Source organism: Dromiciops gliroides, chromosome 3 (assembly GCF_019393635.1).
Source record: "Dromiciops gliroides isolate mDroGli1 chromosome 3, mDroGli1.pri, whole genome shotgun sequence".
NCBI lineage: Eukaryota > Metazoa > Chordata > Mammalia > Microbiotheria > Microbiotheriidae > Dromiciops > Dromiciops gliroides.
This window is the reverse complement of record NC_057863.1, coordinates 80,947,021-80,961,181: the sequence shown is the minus strand read 5'-3', so window position 1 is coordinate 80,961,181 and position 14,161 is coordinate 80,947,021. Positions and strand designations below refer to the sequence as shown.

General features: G+C 35.2%; 1 protein-coding gene across 7 annotated transcripts in view; it reads left to right on the top strand.

Moving 5' to 3' along the window:
* PIKFYVE (phosphoinositide kinase, FYVE-type zinc finger containing) overlaps positions 1 to 14,161 on the top strand; it is a 109,548-nt gene that overhangs the window by 42,405 nt on the left and 52,982 nt on the right. For 6 of the 7 annotated variants that reach the window (XM_043994205.1, XM_043994202.1, XM_043994201.1 and 3 more), the window contains 8 exons: positions 1,073 to 1,184; positions 2,727 to 2,874; positions 3,404 to 3,571; positions 8,698 to 8,757; positions 10,637 to 10,766; positions 11,184 to 11,364; positions 11,774 to 11,848; positions 13,109 to 13,216. In XM_043994205.1, the coding sequence (XP_043850140.1) occupies positions 1,073 to 1,184; positions 2,727 to 2,874; positions 3,404 to 3,571; positions 8,698 to 8,757; positions 10,637 to 10,766; positions 11,184 to 11,364; positions 11,774 to 11,848; positions 13,109 to 13,216 (982 nt within the window). The remainder of the gene's footprint in view (positions 1 to 1,072; positions 1,185 to 2,726; positions 2,875 to 3,403; positions 3,572 to 8,697; positions 8,758 to 10,636; positions 10,767 to 11,183; positions 11,365 to 11,773; positions 11,849 to 13,108; positions 13,217 to 14,161) is intronic. The other variant, XM_043994203.1, reaches the window with a different exon arrangement.

Genomic DNA, 14,161 nt, shown 5'->3' with positions numbered 1-14,161 from the left:
CCTTAACCTGTATATCATTAGATATACAGACAGGGAGCAAAATTGACTGAAAGAATAGGAATCAAGTTTATGGATAGGTATAGTTGTGCAGGTAATATAATGCCTGCATTATACCAGATACAATTAGACTTTTGGTAAAAAATTTTTTTGGGGGGGCGGGGCAATGAGGATTAAGTGACTTTTCCAAGGTCACACAGCTAGTAAGTGTCAGGTGTCTGAAGGCCAGGTCTGAACTCAGGTCCTCCTGAATCCAGTGCCGGTACCACCTAGCTGCCCCTGGTAAATGTTTTTTGATAGTGAGTTGTGTTTCCTCTTCCTTTTCTTTCAGTCAATGGTAAAAGTGATGATAAACAGTGAAATGTTTAACTGACAGGTAGCTAGAAGTAGGAAGAACAGTCAAATGAATCTATGATCTATAAATCACATAATGAATCCCTAAGAAATTAAGAGCTGACTCGTTAGTTAAAACAGGCATATTACTCTTTGGTTTACTCTTCTCCATACATGATTTAACATTTCTTCTGCAAGATGTTTGCAGATGACATGCAATCTATATTATCCTCCCTTTCCCTTTTCTTCCTTCTCTCCCCCACCTCTCTTTTTCTTTCCCTCTTTCAAACTGACCTAGGAAGCCTACCTAAACTTACTACAGTATTATTCCATACTGCTCGTTATTAATATATTTTATTACTATTATCTTTAGCTTGTCTCTATTTTCCTTTTAAATCACATATTTTACAGTTAAGTTTATAGATGTCTTTAATATTGTCTTTCCAATGAGATTGAGTAGAGAGAATGACAACTTTTGTTTTACTCTAAAGTGTCTGGTATAAGACGGAGAACACAGTTTTTACTCATTTTATATAAAAAGTTATTGCAGTTCGGCCCATACGGATGCTAGGAGCTAGGCTAGCCTTTACATTCCGCTCCTGTTATCTGTCACTTTGCCAGATAGTCTTTCCCAGTCTGCTTTAGCCTTTAAAAAAATAAATTTGTTTATCCTAATCTTGTGCCTCATGGTAATCTTAGCTTTGTTTTTAAAAAACATTTATTTCTGCCTATCTTTAATTAGAGCTCAAGCCGTAGCAATTGGACAAGCAATGGTTGATGGACGTTGGCTAGACTGTGTCAGTCACCATGATCAGATCTTCAGGGATGAATATGCCTTATATAGACCACTACAGGTAAATGGATAATCCTGGTAGAAGGCTATTATGGTTTAAAATTTAGAGCTTGGTTTTTTTGAAATGTTTTCTTTTTACATTTCAGCATGATGGCCAGACAAGTTAACACACCAAAATACCTGCTATAAAAAGATTATTGTTCTTGAGCCCTGAAAGGCTTTCTTTCCATACAAATAGGAAAAAAATGTTGGATTACAAAGATAACATTTTCTTACTACTTTCATTTAGTTTCATTTCAACTTTGGCTGGAAGAAACTGAAACATTAATTCATGAGAGAGAAAACTGATGAACAGCCCTGTGTGGCTGAAATAGATTTTTAAATCTTTAAGTGTAGTAGTAAGCATTGAAATAATAGTAAAAAGTTCATGAATGTTTCAACTACAGCAGTGGGATTTTATTTTTCACTAAGAGAAATGAAGAGTCCTTGCATATGTCCATGGATTTCTTATTTATTATCTGTCTGAAGTTTTATTTTAGAGATATGCAAAAATAAATGCTTATACAGCAGAACCTCGACTAATTGGAATGAAGCCAGGGACATCTGATTTTGGGAAGACAAAAGGAAAATAACAAATGGATATGAGGAAAATATTATACCTTAAAGTTTACAGATTCAGAGCAGTCCTCTAAACCACTTTCTATAGAATCACAATTGGTGTTAAATATTAGAGGACCTGAGCTCCAGTGCCTGTGATGCCTGTTTCTTGTGTGACTTGCAGTGACTTTCACTTAACTTTGCTGGGCCCCAGTGTTATCATGTGTAAAATGAAGGTATGGAATAGATTGCCTCTGAAAGGCCCCTTCTAGCCATAGCTCCATGACCCCAAAGGACTGAATTAGCAATGAACTATTGTGTTCATCTTTCATTAATGTCCTTTATTCAAAACCTCATCATGGAGTGATGGTGGCCCTGGGTTCCTGATACCAGCAGAGCACAAGTTTTGGCAGTTCCTAACAAGCTGGAAAGGCATATGCCTAGTAATGGATTATATGTCTTTTGTTAGAGAATCATCCTGGTTAATTTTAGGGAAGCTCATCACTAGGTTGCCTGCAAGAAGTTGCACTTTTTGACCACTGCAATTCTTGAAGACTACCTGCTAAGTTATAAGGGGGTTATTATCAGTATCAGTGGCTAGATTGCCCACGCTAACCAAGTCAGAGATCTTTAAAATATGGAAACATGTTTATCATATTATGTATGCAGGAAAGTAGATTAATACATTTTAGAAAGATTTTCAATAAGTATTGAAACAAAACTCTCTTCTGAATATTGACCAGAAAAATCGAGTTGACCATAAAACCCTCTTTTCAAAATATTTCAGCCAATAGAGTAATTTGTTAGACGAGGAATGAAAGGTTTTCTCATTATTATTATGCATTTGTCATTCTGAAAGACCAAGAAAATGAAATTTGTTCAGTCTTAATCTAGCGTTTTGTCACAACCTCATGACATGAACTAGGATTCAGCAGAAATGATGTAAGACATCTCTATTTTACAGTTGTTGACACTGGCTAAATTGTTTGGCTCTTAATCCTTTCAGAGCACAGATTTTTCCGAGACGCCTTCTCCAGACAGTGACTCAGTAAACTCTGTTGAGGGACACTCTGAGCCATCCTGGTTTAAAGATATCAAGTTTGATGACAGTGACACGGAGCAGATTGCTGAAGAAGGGGAAGAGAATTTAGCCAGTGAGTTTTTGCTTTTGAGGAAGCAGTTTCTGTGGCTGGTTTGTTTAACTGGAATAATTCTAGGCTTTATGGATCAAATTAAATAGAAACATCTCATAGTAGCCCTTGCTGTTGATACAGTATTTTCTTGAATTATTATCTTTACAGGTTACCAGGGAATATTCTCTTTTCCTTAGTCTCTAGTTTCCAGCAACTTAAAGATAACTTTGTGCTAATAATAACCTGGTAGTATCAGCTTGCTCATCTCCTAACTTTGATATCAGGCTTGGCTTTTTTTTTTCCTGCAGAACTTCCAATATTCCTCTTTGTTTTTTAAACTGATTTTGTAATTAGCCTATTCAAAATTTTGGTGAAATACTGTTTCTAAGTTTACTCAAAAATACATGAAAATACTGTATCCATTTTGGTATTGCACATTGGGCTTGTATATTAAAAACAATTTTTCTCCTTTCCCCAATACCCTGATGATACAGATTTTTCTACTCCCCTCTCCTCCCTATATTTCTTTCCCCTTCCCCAACACTAAAAGATTCTGCCAGTCCTAGCAAGCGTACATCAGTCAGCAGCTTCCAGTCCACAATGGACAGTGACTCAGCCGCTTCTATCAGCCTGAACGTGGAGCTGGACAACGTGAACTTCCATATCAAGAAGCCCTCCAAGTACCCACATGTGCCCCCTCACCCTGCTGACCAAAAAGGTAGGAGGTAGACACCATCTGAAATCAGAACACAGGATGGAGACTTTGGCCATGAGATTTCATTTTAGTATTTCCTCCTGTGCCCTCCTTCCCTTATGGCTGAGGGTATTTGGTGTGGGTCTTTTGCCACCCCCTCTTTTCTTTTCCTTTTTTTCAGTTAATTCCTTCTGCTTTTCCCCCCTCCCCCTGGCCCCTTGCCTCCCCTCTCCCATGTCCAGTTTTAAGCCTCTGGCTTTTCAAAGGAGATTTGTCCTATAGCTCTTACTTCAGCATAATGTGCAACTTCCAAGGTGGTATTTCTTTGCAGTTCTAATGTGGATGTTCTGCTGTATTCTTTCCTTGTTTCTCCATTAAAAATATCTAGAGTTTTTTTCAGACTTATTAGCTTACGCAAATAACTTGCAACAATAGTGCCTGACAAATCCAATGATATTCTTCAAATTAGTTTTCTTAAAAAACAACAGAAACCTTCCATTATACTTTACATTATATTTCTGTGGTTTTAAAAAATTAGGTATTTATTGATGTCTTTTGTTTAATATTATCTACATTTCCTTCTATATCCCTATACCTTATCAGAGAGCTATCTCTTATGATAAAGAATAAAAAGTGGAAAAAAAAAAAAGAAAAATTTTCAGGAAAACAAAGTAACCTATCAAGAAAGTCTGCTGATATATGCAGTGTTCCATACCCATAGACCCCTTTCCCCTTAAAGGAGTAGGGGGAGGTATTTTCTTATGTTTTTATTCTGGGGCCAAGCTTAGTCATTATAATTTTACACCATTCTTTTTGTTATTTTGTTCTTTTTTTCTATTTACATTATTACAGTCATTGTGTATATTGCTTTCCTGGTTTTGCTTTTACTTCATTCTGCATCAGTTCAGATAAATCTTTTAATGCTTCTCTGTACTGCCCTTTAATTTCAAGAAAACTTTTTTCGAAGTTAATAAAATAAAAATTCATTCTTAGTACCATTAATTTTTTTGAGAAAATATTTTCTTTTACTGGCCCAAGTATGGGAGTGACCATATTTTAATATATAGCTAATAGGCTATTATATCACACTTAACTTATCACCACTTGCACATTAGAGGCTTAATACTTTCTTAAGGATGATGAGATTTAACCTTTAGGTATAATTAAATACTAAGTTAAAGTGTAATGGGGTAGTGGCATTCTGTTGAAAATAATAAAATAATTGGGCTTTTATAAGTCAGTACATTGAGTATCAGTTTAAGAAAATGCACTGATAACATTTTTCTTCATTTTTAATTCTACAAGAGTTGATTTTAGCTCTCCCCTTTTGTTTATAAGTAAGACTTCTGTCTTGTTGTCATTCCCTAACTACAATTCAAAATATTTATTAACCTCTAGAGCTTTATACATCTACACAAAAAATTGTGTAGAGAATAAAAATTTTAAAACAAATAACTTGGGGTATCACCAAGTGAGATAACTGAAATAAAGGAATGAAAATGTATGCATTGTTTATGAGAAAAATATGTAATAGGAGGAGGTAAGTAGCTTCATATGTCTGGAAGATATAAATGTGTATTGTATCAATCAAAATGAAGTGGAAAGAATTTAGGTGAGTATAAAAAAAAATCCATACAGCTAGGTGACACAGTGGAAAAAGTGCCAGGCCTAGAGTTAGGAAGACTCATCTTCCTGAGTCCAAATTTGGCTTCAGACATTTACTAGCTTTGTGACCCTGGGCAAGTCACTTAACCCTGTTTGCCTCAGTGTCCTCATCTGTAAAATGAGCTGGAGAAGGAAATGGCAAACCATTCCAGTATCTTTGGCAAGAAAACCCAAATGGGGTCATGAAGAATTGGACACTCCTGAACAGCAACAACGTAAAAAATTGGAAGTGATACCATTTGGATATAGCTATCTGTGTCATAGACTCCCTGACATGACTGAAGATGTGCATTTTACTTTCTTAATATTTATTGTGCTAATGTCACAGAGTCAGGATATTGTATTGATATAGGGGGGCTTGGAGTATCCAGATATCTCTTGGAGTCTCATTTTTCTAAAAATAGAACATCTGAAATTTGGATTGTAGGGAGACATTCTTTATGTGTCTTTACTTTTTTATTTTAGAAAAAGTTATTAGAGAGATTGAAGTAGTCCTTGAAAAGAAAACAGATGACAGAGATCAGTATAAAAACAACAGAAATAAAGGAACTAACGAGGCAGAAGTTAATGCTCACTTGTTTCAGGAATTTGGAGGGTACAAGAATGTTACTTAGAAGAAAGGAAGGAACTAAGAAACTTTAGGCTCTTTCTGAAGAGTAAAGTGTGGGTATCAAGAAAGATGAATTACCTGGACATAAGAAATAGGTGAGCTTGGGTGAAAGATCACAAATGGAGTGATCTAGGCATCTTTGGGAGTGCTGTCTACCAAAAACAGAACAGTTAATAAATAATGTATTGATTCTCTTCCAAAAGGTAGAGGAACCAACAAGGGGACATTTTATCCTGGGAACTGTTTCTTACCAACAAGGAGAAACTGGTTGTTGGTGTGTTAAAGGATAAGACTTAGAGAGAAGTGACCACTCCATCTTAGAATTTGTTGTAGAAGAGAGCAAAAGTGAGAATAGTATGACATATTCCATAGACTGTAGAATAGCAGATTTCAAAGGCTGCAGAGGGGAAAAAATCAATAGTATTTGAAACTCTCAAGAAAAAGATTCTGAAAACACAAAGAAAACAGTTAAAAGGAGGAGGGAAAAAGTAAGTTGGCCAGAGTTCAATATAGATGCATGGGGAACTCACTAACTTAGATGTAAAAAAAATAGTAATTATGGCAATAGCTAACACACATATGTATGTATATGTGTACACACACACACACACACACACACACACACACACACACATATCGCACTTCAAGGTTTCCAAAGTGCTTTCCATATAATACCTTGATTGATATTTACAATGATCCTGTGAAGTATGTGGTATTGTAATTCTGGTTTTACAGAGGAAAAAACCGATGCTGAGATATTAAATGATTATCCAGGATCACAAAGCTAGTAAGGGTCTGTGGCAGGATTGGAACTCAAGTTTCCCTGACTCCAAAGCCTGACGCCCTACCTACTGTGTTATCTTGGTGTCCCTAAAAAGACATATTAGAAATGTGGAAGCAAGGCTGGGTAATAGTGGACCATGCCAGAAGGCTGTACTCTTGGAGTCAGGAAGGATTTACATTTACATTTTACCTGAAGGACTTGCTCTCTCTGGCTCCCCACACTAGGTGCTTAATCTCACTGAACCTCAGTATCTTCCTCATTGATAAAAGGGGAATAACAGCACCCACCTCACAGTGTTGCATATGGTAAAACACTTTATGAATGAGAGCTGTTATTAGTAAGAGAAATGTCAGGAGTGTTGATGCGCTGATTAGAGAGAAGCACCACTTGGAGCCCACAGGAAGATAATGGATTGAAGTGAAAAAGCAGAGCTACTCAATATTTTGCTTTTTTCCTCTGCTAAGAAGATTGTCCTTAACTGGGCAGTAGGCAATGAAAGCGGCTAAGAGGGACTGACAAGTACTCTAAATGAGAGGATATTTAGAGAGTCTCCTCATGCCCTGGGTGATTTCAAGTTACTGGAGTCAGAAATACATCCATGAGGTGCCTGGGATAAGGTTAATGATTTTTGAAAGTGGGTCTTAAAGTATCATACCCCATGTAGTCTTATTTTGAGCTATGCAGTTTAATGTTTTCATCAGTCAGTTGGATAAAGACATAGGAAGAATGTTTAAAAAAAATTTGCACATGACAAAAATGGGCAAGAATGGTTCTGGCTCGGCTCCCACACTAGAACCTAGGTAATGGGTAGAGATGAAATATTTGAAGGGCTGTCTATCATGTGGAAGAGGGATTAGACTCATCCTGCGTGATCCACGGTACAGGACAAGAACCATGGATGAAAGTGGAAAGGAGACTAATAAACTGATGTAAGAAAAACTTGTACAAAGCATGAAATGGGTTGCCTTGGGAGGTAAAGGATAAATACCAACCACTATATAATAGCTGACATTTATATAGCACTTACTATGTGCTAGGCATTCTGCTGAGTGCTTTACAGTTTTTATCTATGTGATGTTCATAACCCTGGGGCATAGATGCAATTATTATCCCCATTTTACAGCTGAGGAAACTGACACAAACAGAGGTTAAATGATTTGCTCATGGTCACAAGCTAGTAAGTATCTGAGACCGGATTTGAACTCAGGTCTTCCTGACTTTAGTTTCTGATGCTTTATCCACTACGCTGCCTAACTGCATATGCCCGTACTTCTGGTCTTTAAATGAATAGTATAAGGTAACTTGGAGATAATTGTAGAGATAATTCCTGTTTTGTTAAAGGTTAATATAAATGACCTTTGAGGATCTTCCTAACCCTGAAATTCTTTGATTTTGTGATTCTTAAGATTTTCTGCTCTTGTTAAACCATGTCTGGAATATATCATGATCAGTTCTAGATGGTATATTTTAACATGGATACTTTTTGTTAAGTAGAACAGAGGTGTCAGTCAAGATTCAAGAACTGGGAATACTCTTGAATGTTGGATTCAAATGTAATGGGAAATATTTAATACAATTTTAAAATAAAACAAAACATAGATGATGTTAATATATGATTTTATAAGTCAATATTTGGCCTTCAGGGATCCTCATGTATGATTTAGTGACCCTTGTTTCTATGAGTTTGACACCACTGAAGTAGAGCGTTTTTAGAAGAGGGTAATGAACAAGGGCTAAAACTATGTTTTTAAGAATTAAGACTTTAATATATTTAATCCTGGAATAAGAAAGACTGTTGCAGTGAGCTAGGAATTCATGTATGGAAGTTTTTAGAGTAGAAAGTTTTGGTTTAGATAGGGAAGAACTCTTAGTGATTAGAACTTTCAGTAAATTAGCAAGTATTTACTCTTTAGTGCCTGTTGTATATTTAAGTCTCAAAGTAAAAAAAATGAAATAGTCCCTCCCTAAAGAAACCTACATTCTATGACTAATGCCTTCTATATATGGAGTGGGTGTGTTGTATGAAATTGTACCAACATGTTAGTCATCCCTCACTTTGCCTTCTCTCTTTGTTTTCTCCCTGCTAATCAGAACATTTGATTTCTGACAATGGAGGACAACAGATCTCAATAAGTGACGCCTTCATTAAAGGTAAATTAATATATGAGAATAGAGGCAGCTACTTGTAAGTATATGTAGTCATTTTAAGTGCTTCAAGAACCAGTACTAGGTATATGCTTTGACTTGTTTTGGGGTGAGCAGAATGAGTCTAATTAGTATAATAATTTTAAAAGCTTTAAGTAGAGAAATTTTATTTTGCTCACTCTGAGGTTTACAAGTTTTCCTTTTTCATGAATTTAATATGAAATATTTTTCCCCCAAGGATTGGTCACTCTGGAACCATTAGACAGATTTGACCCAGTTTAATATTGTCATGAGAGCTAAGTAGAACAGAAAGAATGTTTCCCTAAGTATGACTTCATGGGACCATGTGGATGTGGGGGTCCAAAGCAGCTACTTCTTCACCCGCCCTGTCCATGCTGTAACTTAAGGCTACATGAATGAAGAGAAATGAGCATGATATGCTTTCTCTCTAAGGCTGGACCCGGGGGGGGGGGGGGGGCAGGAGTCTTATACTAGATACCAAAGGTTCCCCTTCCCTGTTTTTTCCTAGCCTTGAGGATTTCAGCCAAGAGAGGGGTAGGACATGTTAGCACAAAGAATGCAAGTTATGTAGTTTCAGTCTTTTGGAAATCTAGATGTAGAAAGCCCTTCTGTACCTCAGATATTATATATGTAATATATTTATTATATGGGTGGATTTTGTGTGTGTTTGTATGTCTTTGGAAGAAGGGTGGGTTTTTTTTTTTTTTGGTGGGATGTTGTTTGGAAACTTTTCCTCTGCCTCTAGCTTGTCTCTTTACATATATTCCAAAAATGATGCTGAGTTCCATTACGTTTTTTTTTTTTTTTGGTAAGGCAACTGGGGTTAAGTGACTTGCCCCGGGGTCACACAGCTAGTAAGTGTTAAGTGTCTGAAGCCGGATTTGAACTCAGGTACTCCTGAATCCAGGGCCGGTGCTTTATCCACTGCACCACATAGCTGACCCGCATTACATTTTTAATATCATTTGGTAATTCTCTGGTTTTTATAACAAGAATTTGTCATAAGGGAGAGATTAAGAGAATACTTTTTAAAATGAAGAGGAAAAACTTGGCTTGTTAATAGCTATTTATTTTACTTGAATTCTCATTTTTTTCTTTGCCTTGTGTTGTTAAACCTACCAAAAATGTTGCAGATTATAATTTTTTAAAAATAAAAGTATTATATTATTTTCCAGTTACATGTAGAGATAGCTTTCAGCATTTGTTTACATAAGATTTCCAATTTCAAATTTTTCTCCCTCCCTCCCCCCCTCCCCCAGACAGCAGGCAATCTGATATAGGCTATATATATATATATGTATATATATATGTATGTGTGTGTGTATATATATATGTATATATATATATATATATATATATATAAACACACATATACATAACAACATTAAACATATTTCTGCAGCAGTCAAAAAGAACTTTTTAGAAGCACTGGTTTCTGAACAGACATTTTAGATTTGTTATTTGACTTTAAAACACTTATGCCAGTTTTTCACTCTTTATAGTTCAACACCCACACCATTGCCACGTGGAGTTTTGTCAGCATTTAGATTTCTTTTTTTTCCCCAAACTTCATAATTTATCAGGATAGCAGATTCCTCTTTTTCATCTTAGTTAAATGAGAATACTCTTAAAGTCACATGGGCCATGATCTACAATTTTATCTGCTTTTCAGAAATAGGGTTTCAAGAATGTGCCTTGAGCTACTCTGTGGAGACACTTATCAAAAGCTTGTTTCTGATTTATTGTTTCTGTGCTTGATTGTTATTACTTAATATCCAGATTTATACCTTAACATTTTTCCAAAAATATGCATTTATGAACAAAGATGTGATTATGAAGCAAGAAATTATTTTGTCTTCCCTAGAGTCCCTATTCAACCGACGGGTAGAGGAGAAATCCAAGGAGCTGCCTTTTACACCTTTAGGTTGGCATCATAGCAACCTGGAGCTCCTAAGGGAGGAAAATGGGGAGAAGCAGGCCATGGAGAGATTACTGTAAGTCAGTAAGCTATTTTTATTTTCATTTCCTTTAATGAGCTGTTCTGCAGAGTCTCTGTTCTTACATGAAGACTATTAGGTGAAATTTGCAGATGAAATTACTTAAACAGAATAGCACAAAATTGCATAACTGCAGTTAGCTATTTATTCCCTATGGTGAAATACTCCACTAGCTAGTTGAAGGAAGTCTTCTTTTGAAGTTCCCATTAAACTTCCATTTATGGACAAGGGACATAAGGAAGAACCTGATATACTTAAAAAGAATCAACTGACTTAGAGCAACTCATATAATACATTGACTGTGTTCTTTATACATTATTTATTGCATCGTAAACATTACTTCTTATGGAAGAATGAACTAGAAATTACCATTAATCCTTTCTCCCTTTTCCTCCTCCATTAATAATTTTATAGTTCAGCTAATCATAACCACATGATGGCACTACTCCAACAACTACTCTACAATGACTCATTATCAACATCCTGGAGAGATATCATTGTTCCAGTGGTCTGTCAGGTGGTTCAGACTGTACGACCTGATGTCAAAAATAAGGATGATGACATGGATATCCGTCAGTTTGTCCACATCAAAAAAGTGAGCTTTATTGACTATAGTATTTTTTCAGAATTGGGAGGATGCTGTAAGAACTGGGAATACAGAGACAGGATCAAAAGAATGATAGACTGAGGGGGGGGGATTGGGACTTTATATTGCTTTTGTTCTGGCCCCTAGGGATTAAAGTTGCCTTTATTTGATTGGTTCCTGAGCCCCAAAGTGTCCCCAACTTTTTAGTGACTAGAAGTAGTAATATAAAAGACAGTCATTCTAACAATGCCATATATAATTTAGTATAAAGAATTGCATTATAGGAGGTATTTTTCTTTTTTTTCCAATATAGTAAATTTAAACTATAAAAAAAGTAATCTCTATAACATAATCTGTTATATCTGATTGAAATAGAAAATATTTTGCCTTTTTAAAAAATAACAATTCTTATTATTAGATTCCAGGTGGGAAGAAATTTGATTCTATGGTTGTCAATGGCTTTGTGTGTACCAAGAATATTGCACATAAAAAGGTATTGTAACTTATCAGAAAATATAGGAAGTAATTTTACTGATTTTTAATCAATGATAATATTGACCAGTTTTTTCCCCAGGTATTTGCCAGCTGGTATTTCTTTGATAAAGGAAAAAACTATATCTCTAATTAATGATAAAAAAAATAGCTAATGATGAACAATGTCCAGTGCTAATAGGAAGAATGATTAGCAAATTCAGAAACTCTGGCTCTGTATTCTCTCCTGTCTTTGTTAAGGCGTGTTATTTCTTTTTTTCTTTTTTCTTTTTTCTTCTTTTTTTTTTTAGTGACGAAGTTGGGGTTAAATGACTTGCCTGGGGTCACACAGCTAGTAAGTGTTCAGTGTCTGAGGCTGGATTTGAACTCAGGTACTCCTGACTCCAGGGCCGGTGCTCTATCCACTGCGCCACCTAGCTGCCCCTGCTTATTATTTCTTTAAGAAAAATATTATACTTTATTTAAATTTAAATCATAATTGATTATTGAATTTAGTTTAGTATATTTGACTTATATAGGCGTCCAAATTTTATAAGTTGTATATTTAAGGACTGACATGCAAACTCAGTTATTCTTTCCATTTATAGTTTACTGAAGCTAACAAATTTGTATCACCCATACAAGGATGAAGCCAGCTAATTGCTAACTCATGAGTTTGCTAACTGTCCTTTGAATTTAAGCAGTAGTTTTTTATTAATCCTTAGTTATAATTTATGAAGTTTTTCTTCACTCAGAGGTTTCTTCATTTCTTCCTATACTTATTAATGTAATAAATACTTGAAACACATAACACTTGAAGTGTTTTCAAAATATTTTAATTCTTCTTAACTTTTAGTAAGGCGACATTTAACTGAAATGTTCTTTTAAAACTGAAAATTGAAAGAAAATGTGAAAGAATTTTTCTTTAAGCTCTATGAATAATAAAAAAAATAGAATATAATATACCTTCATTCTTCAACAACTTCCTGTAGGCTAACATTTTTTTCACGTTTCATGGAATGAAACTACTTGTTATAATATAAACATAGTTGGATGATGGGAGAAGGATTTCTAAGGCAAAATGCAACTACCATGAGAATATTGGAATACCACCTTAGTGTCATGATCTAAGTCAAGAGATTTTAATGAGTAGCAAAGGTTTATAGTAAGGGAATAATGTTTTGTAGAGAGACTACACAGGGTAAAAGGGGTAAAAATTGTTTTATGCATTCAAGCCTCTAAATGCTTTCAATAATTAATTTTCTGCTTTTTTTCTTCCTAGATGAATTCTTCTATTAAAAATCCCAAAATCCTTTTATTGAAGTGTTCCATTGAGTATCTCTACAGAGAAGAAACCAAATTTACTTGCATTGATCCAATTGTTCTTCAGGTTAGAATTTGTTATAGAAGTGTATGTAGGACAGTAGTTATCATTTTATTTTTGTTGTTCGGTTTTTTCAGTTATGTCCAAGTCTTTGTGACCTCATTTGGGATTTTCTTGGCAAAGATACTGGAGTGATTTGCCATTTCCTTCTCCAGCTCATTTTACAGATGAGGAAACTGAGGGAAACAGATTTAAATGACTTGTCCATAGTCACACAGCTACTAAGTGTCTGAGGGCAGATTTGAACTCATGAAGATAAGTCTCCCTGCCTCCAGGCCCAGCACTCTATCCTCTGTGCCACCTAGCTGCTCTGTCATAGCTGTTCTATCTTTTTATATGTTAGGTATTTACTACTTCTCAGTTATTTTATTCATTTTAGTTGTAATAACTATCAAGTGAGACAAAGACAATTGTTTGTTGTCAAGTATTATTTAATATAGTTTATCATAAATTACTTTTGTAGTAAGTTTTCCTAAACTGTTCTAAAATGAACACGACCAAGCAACATGTATCTGAAAAAGGGGAATTCTAGATTCCTGAGTTCTTTTCCATAGGAGATTTGAAAAAGATTACTATGTGTTTTTGCCCAATTTGTCACTTTCTCCATTGGTAGAATATAGTTGTTATAATTGCTGCTAGATGATACTTGACAACTGCAGTACTTGAAAAGTAAGAGGTAGAAGGGGGTGTATATATAAATTAAACACACATTTTCCCAAAGAATGATTGCACTTGTTGCAAGATGAATATGTAAGCTCTTTGTGAGTAGGATTCGTTGCATTCTTTTTATTTGTATCCTCATTGCCTGACATGTAGTATGTGCTTAATAAATACGTGTTGATTGATAAAAGCCTTGAAAGAAATATCTTACTTCGAAAATCCATTAAAGCTTAGTAACACATTTTTGATGTTAGATTAAAAAGAACTGGAGGCAGATATTTAAATTTAGTC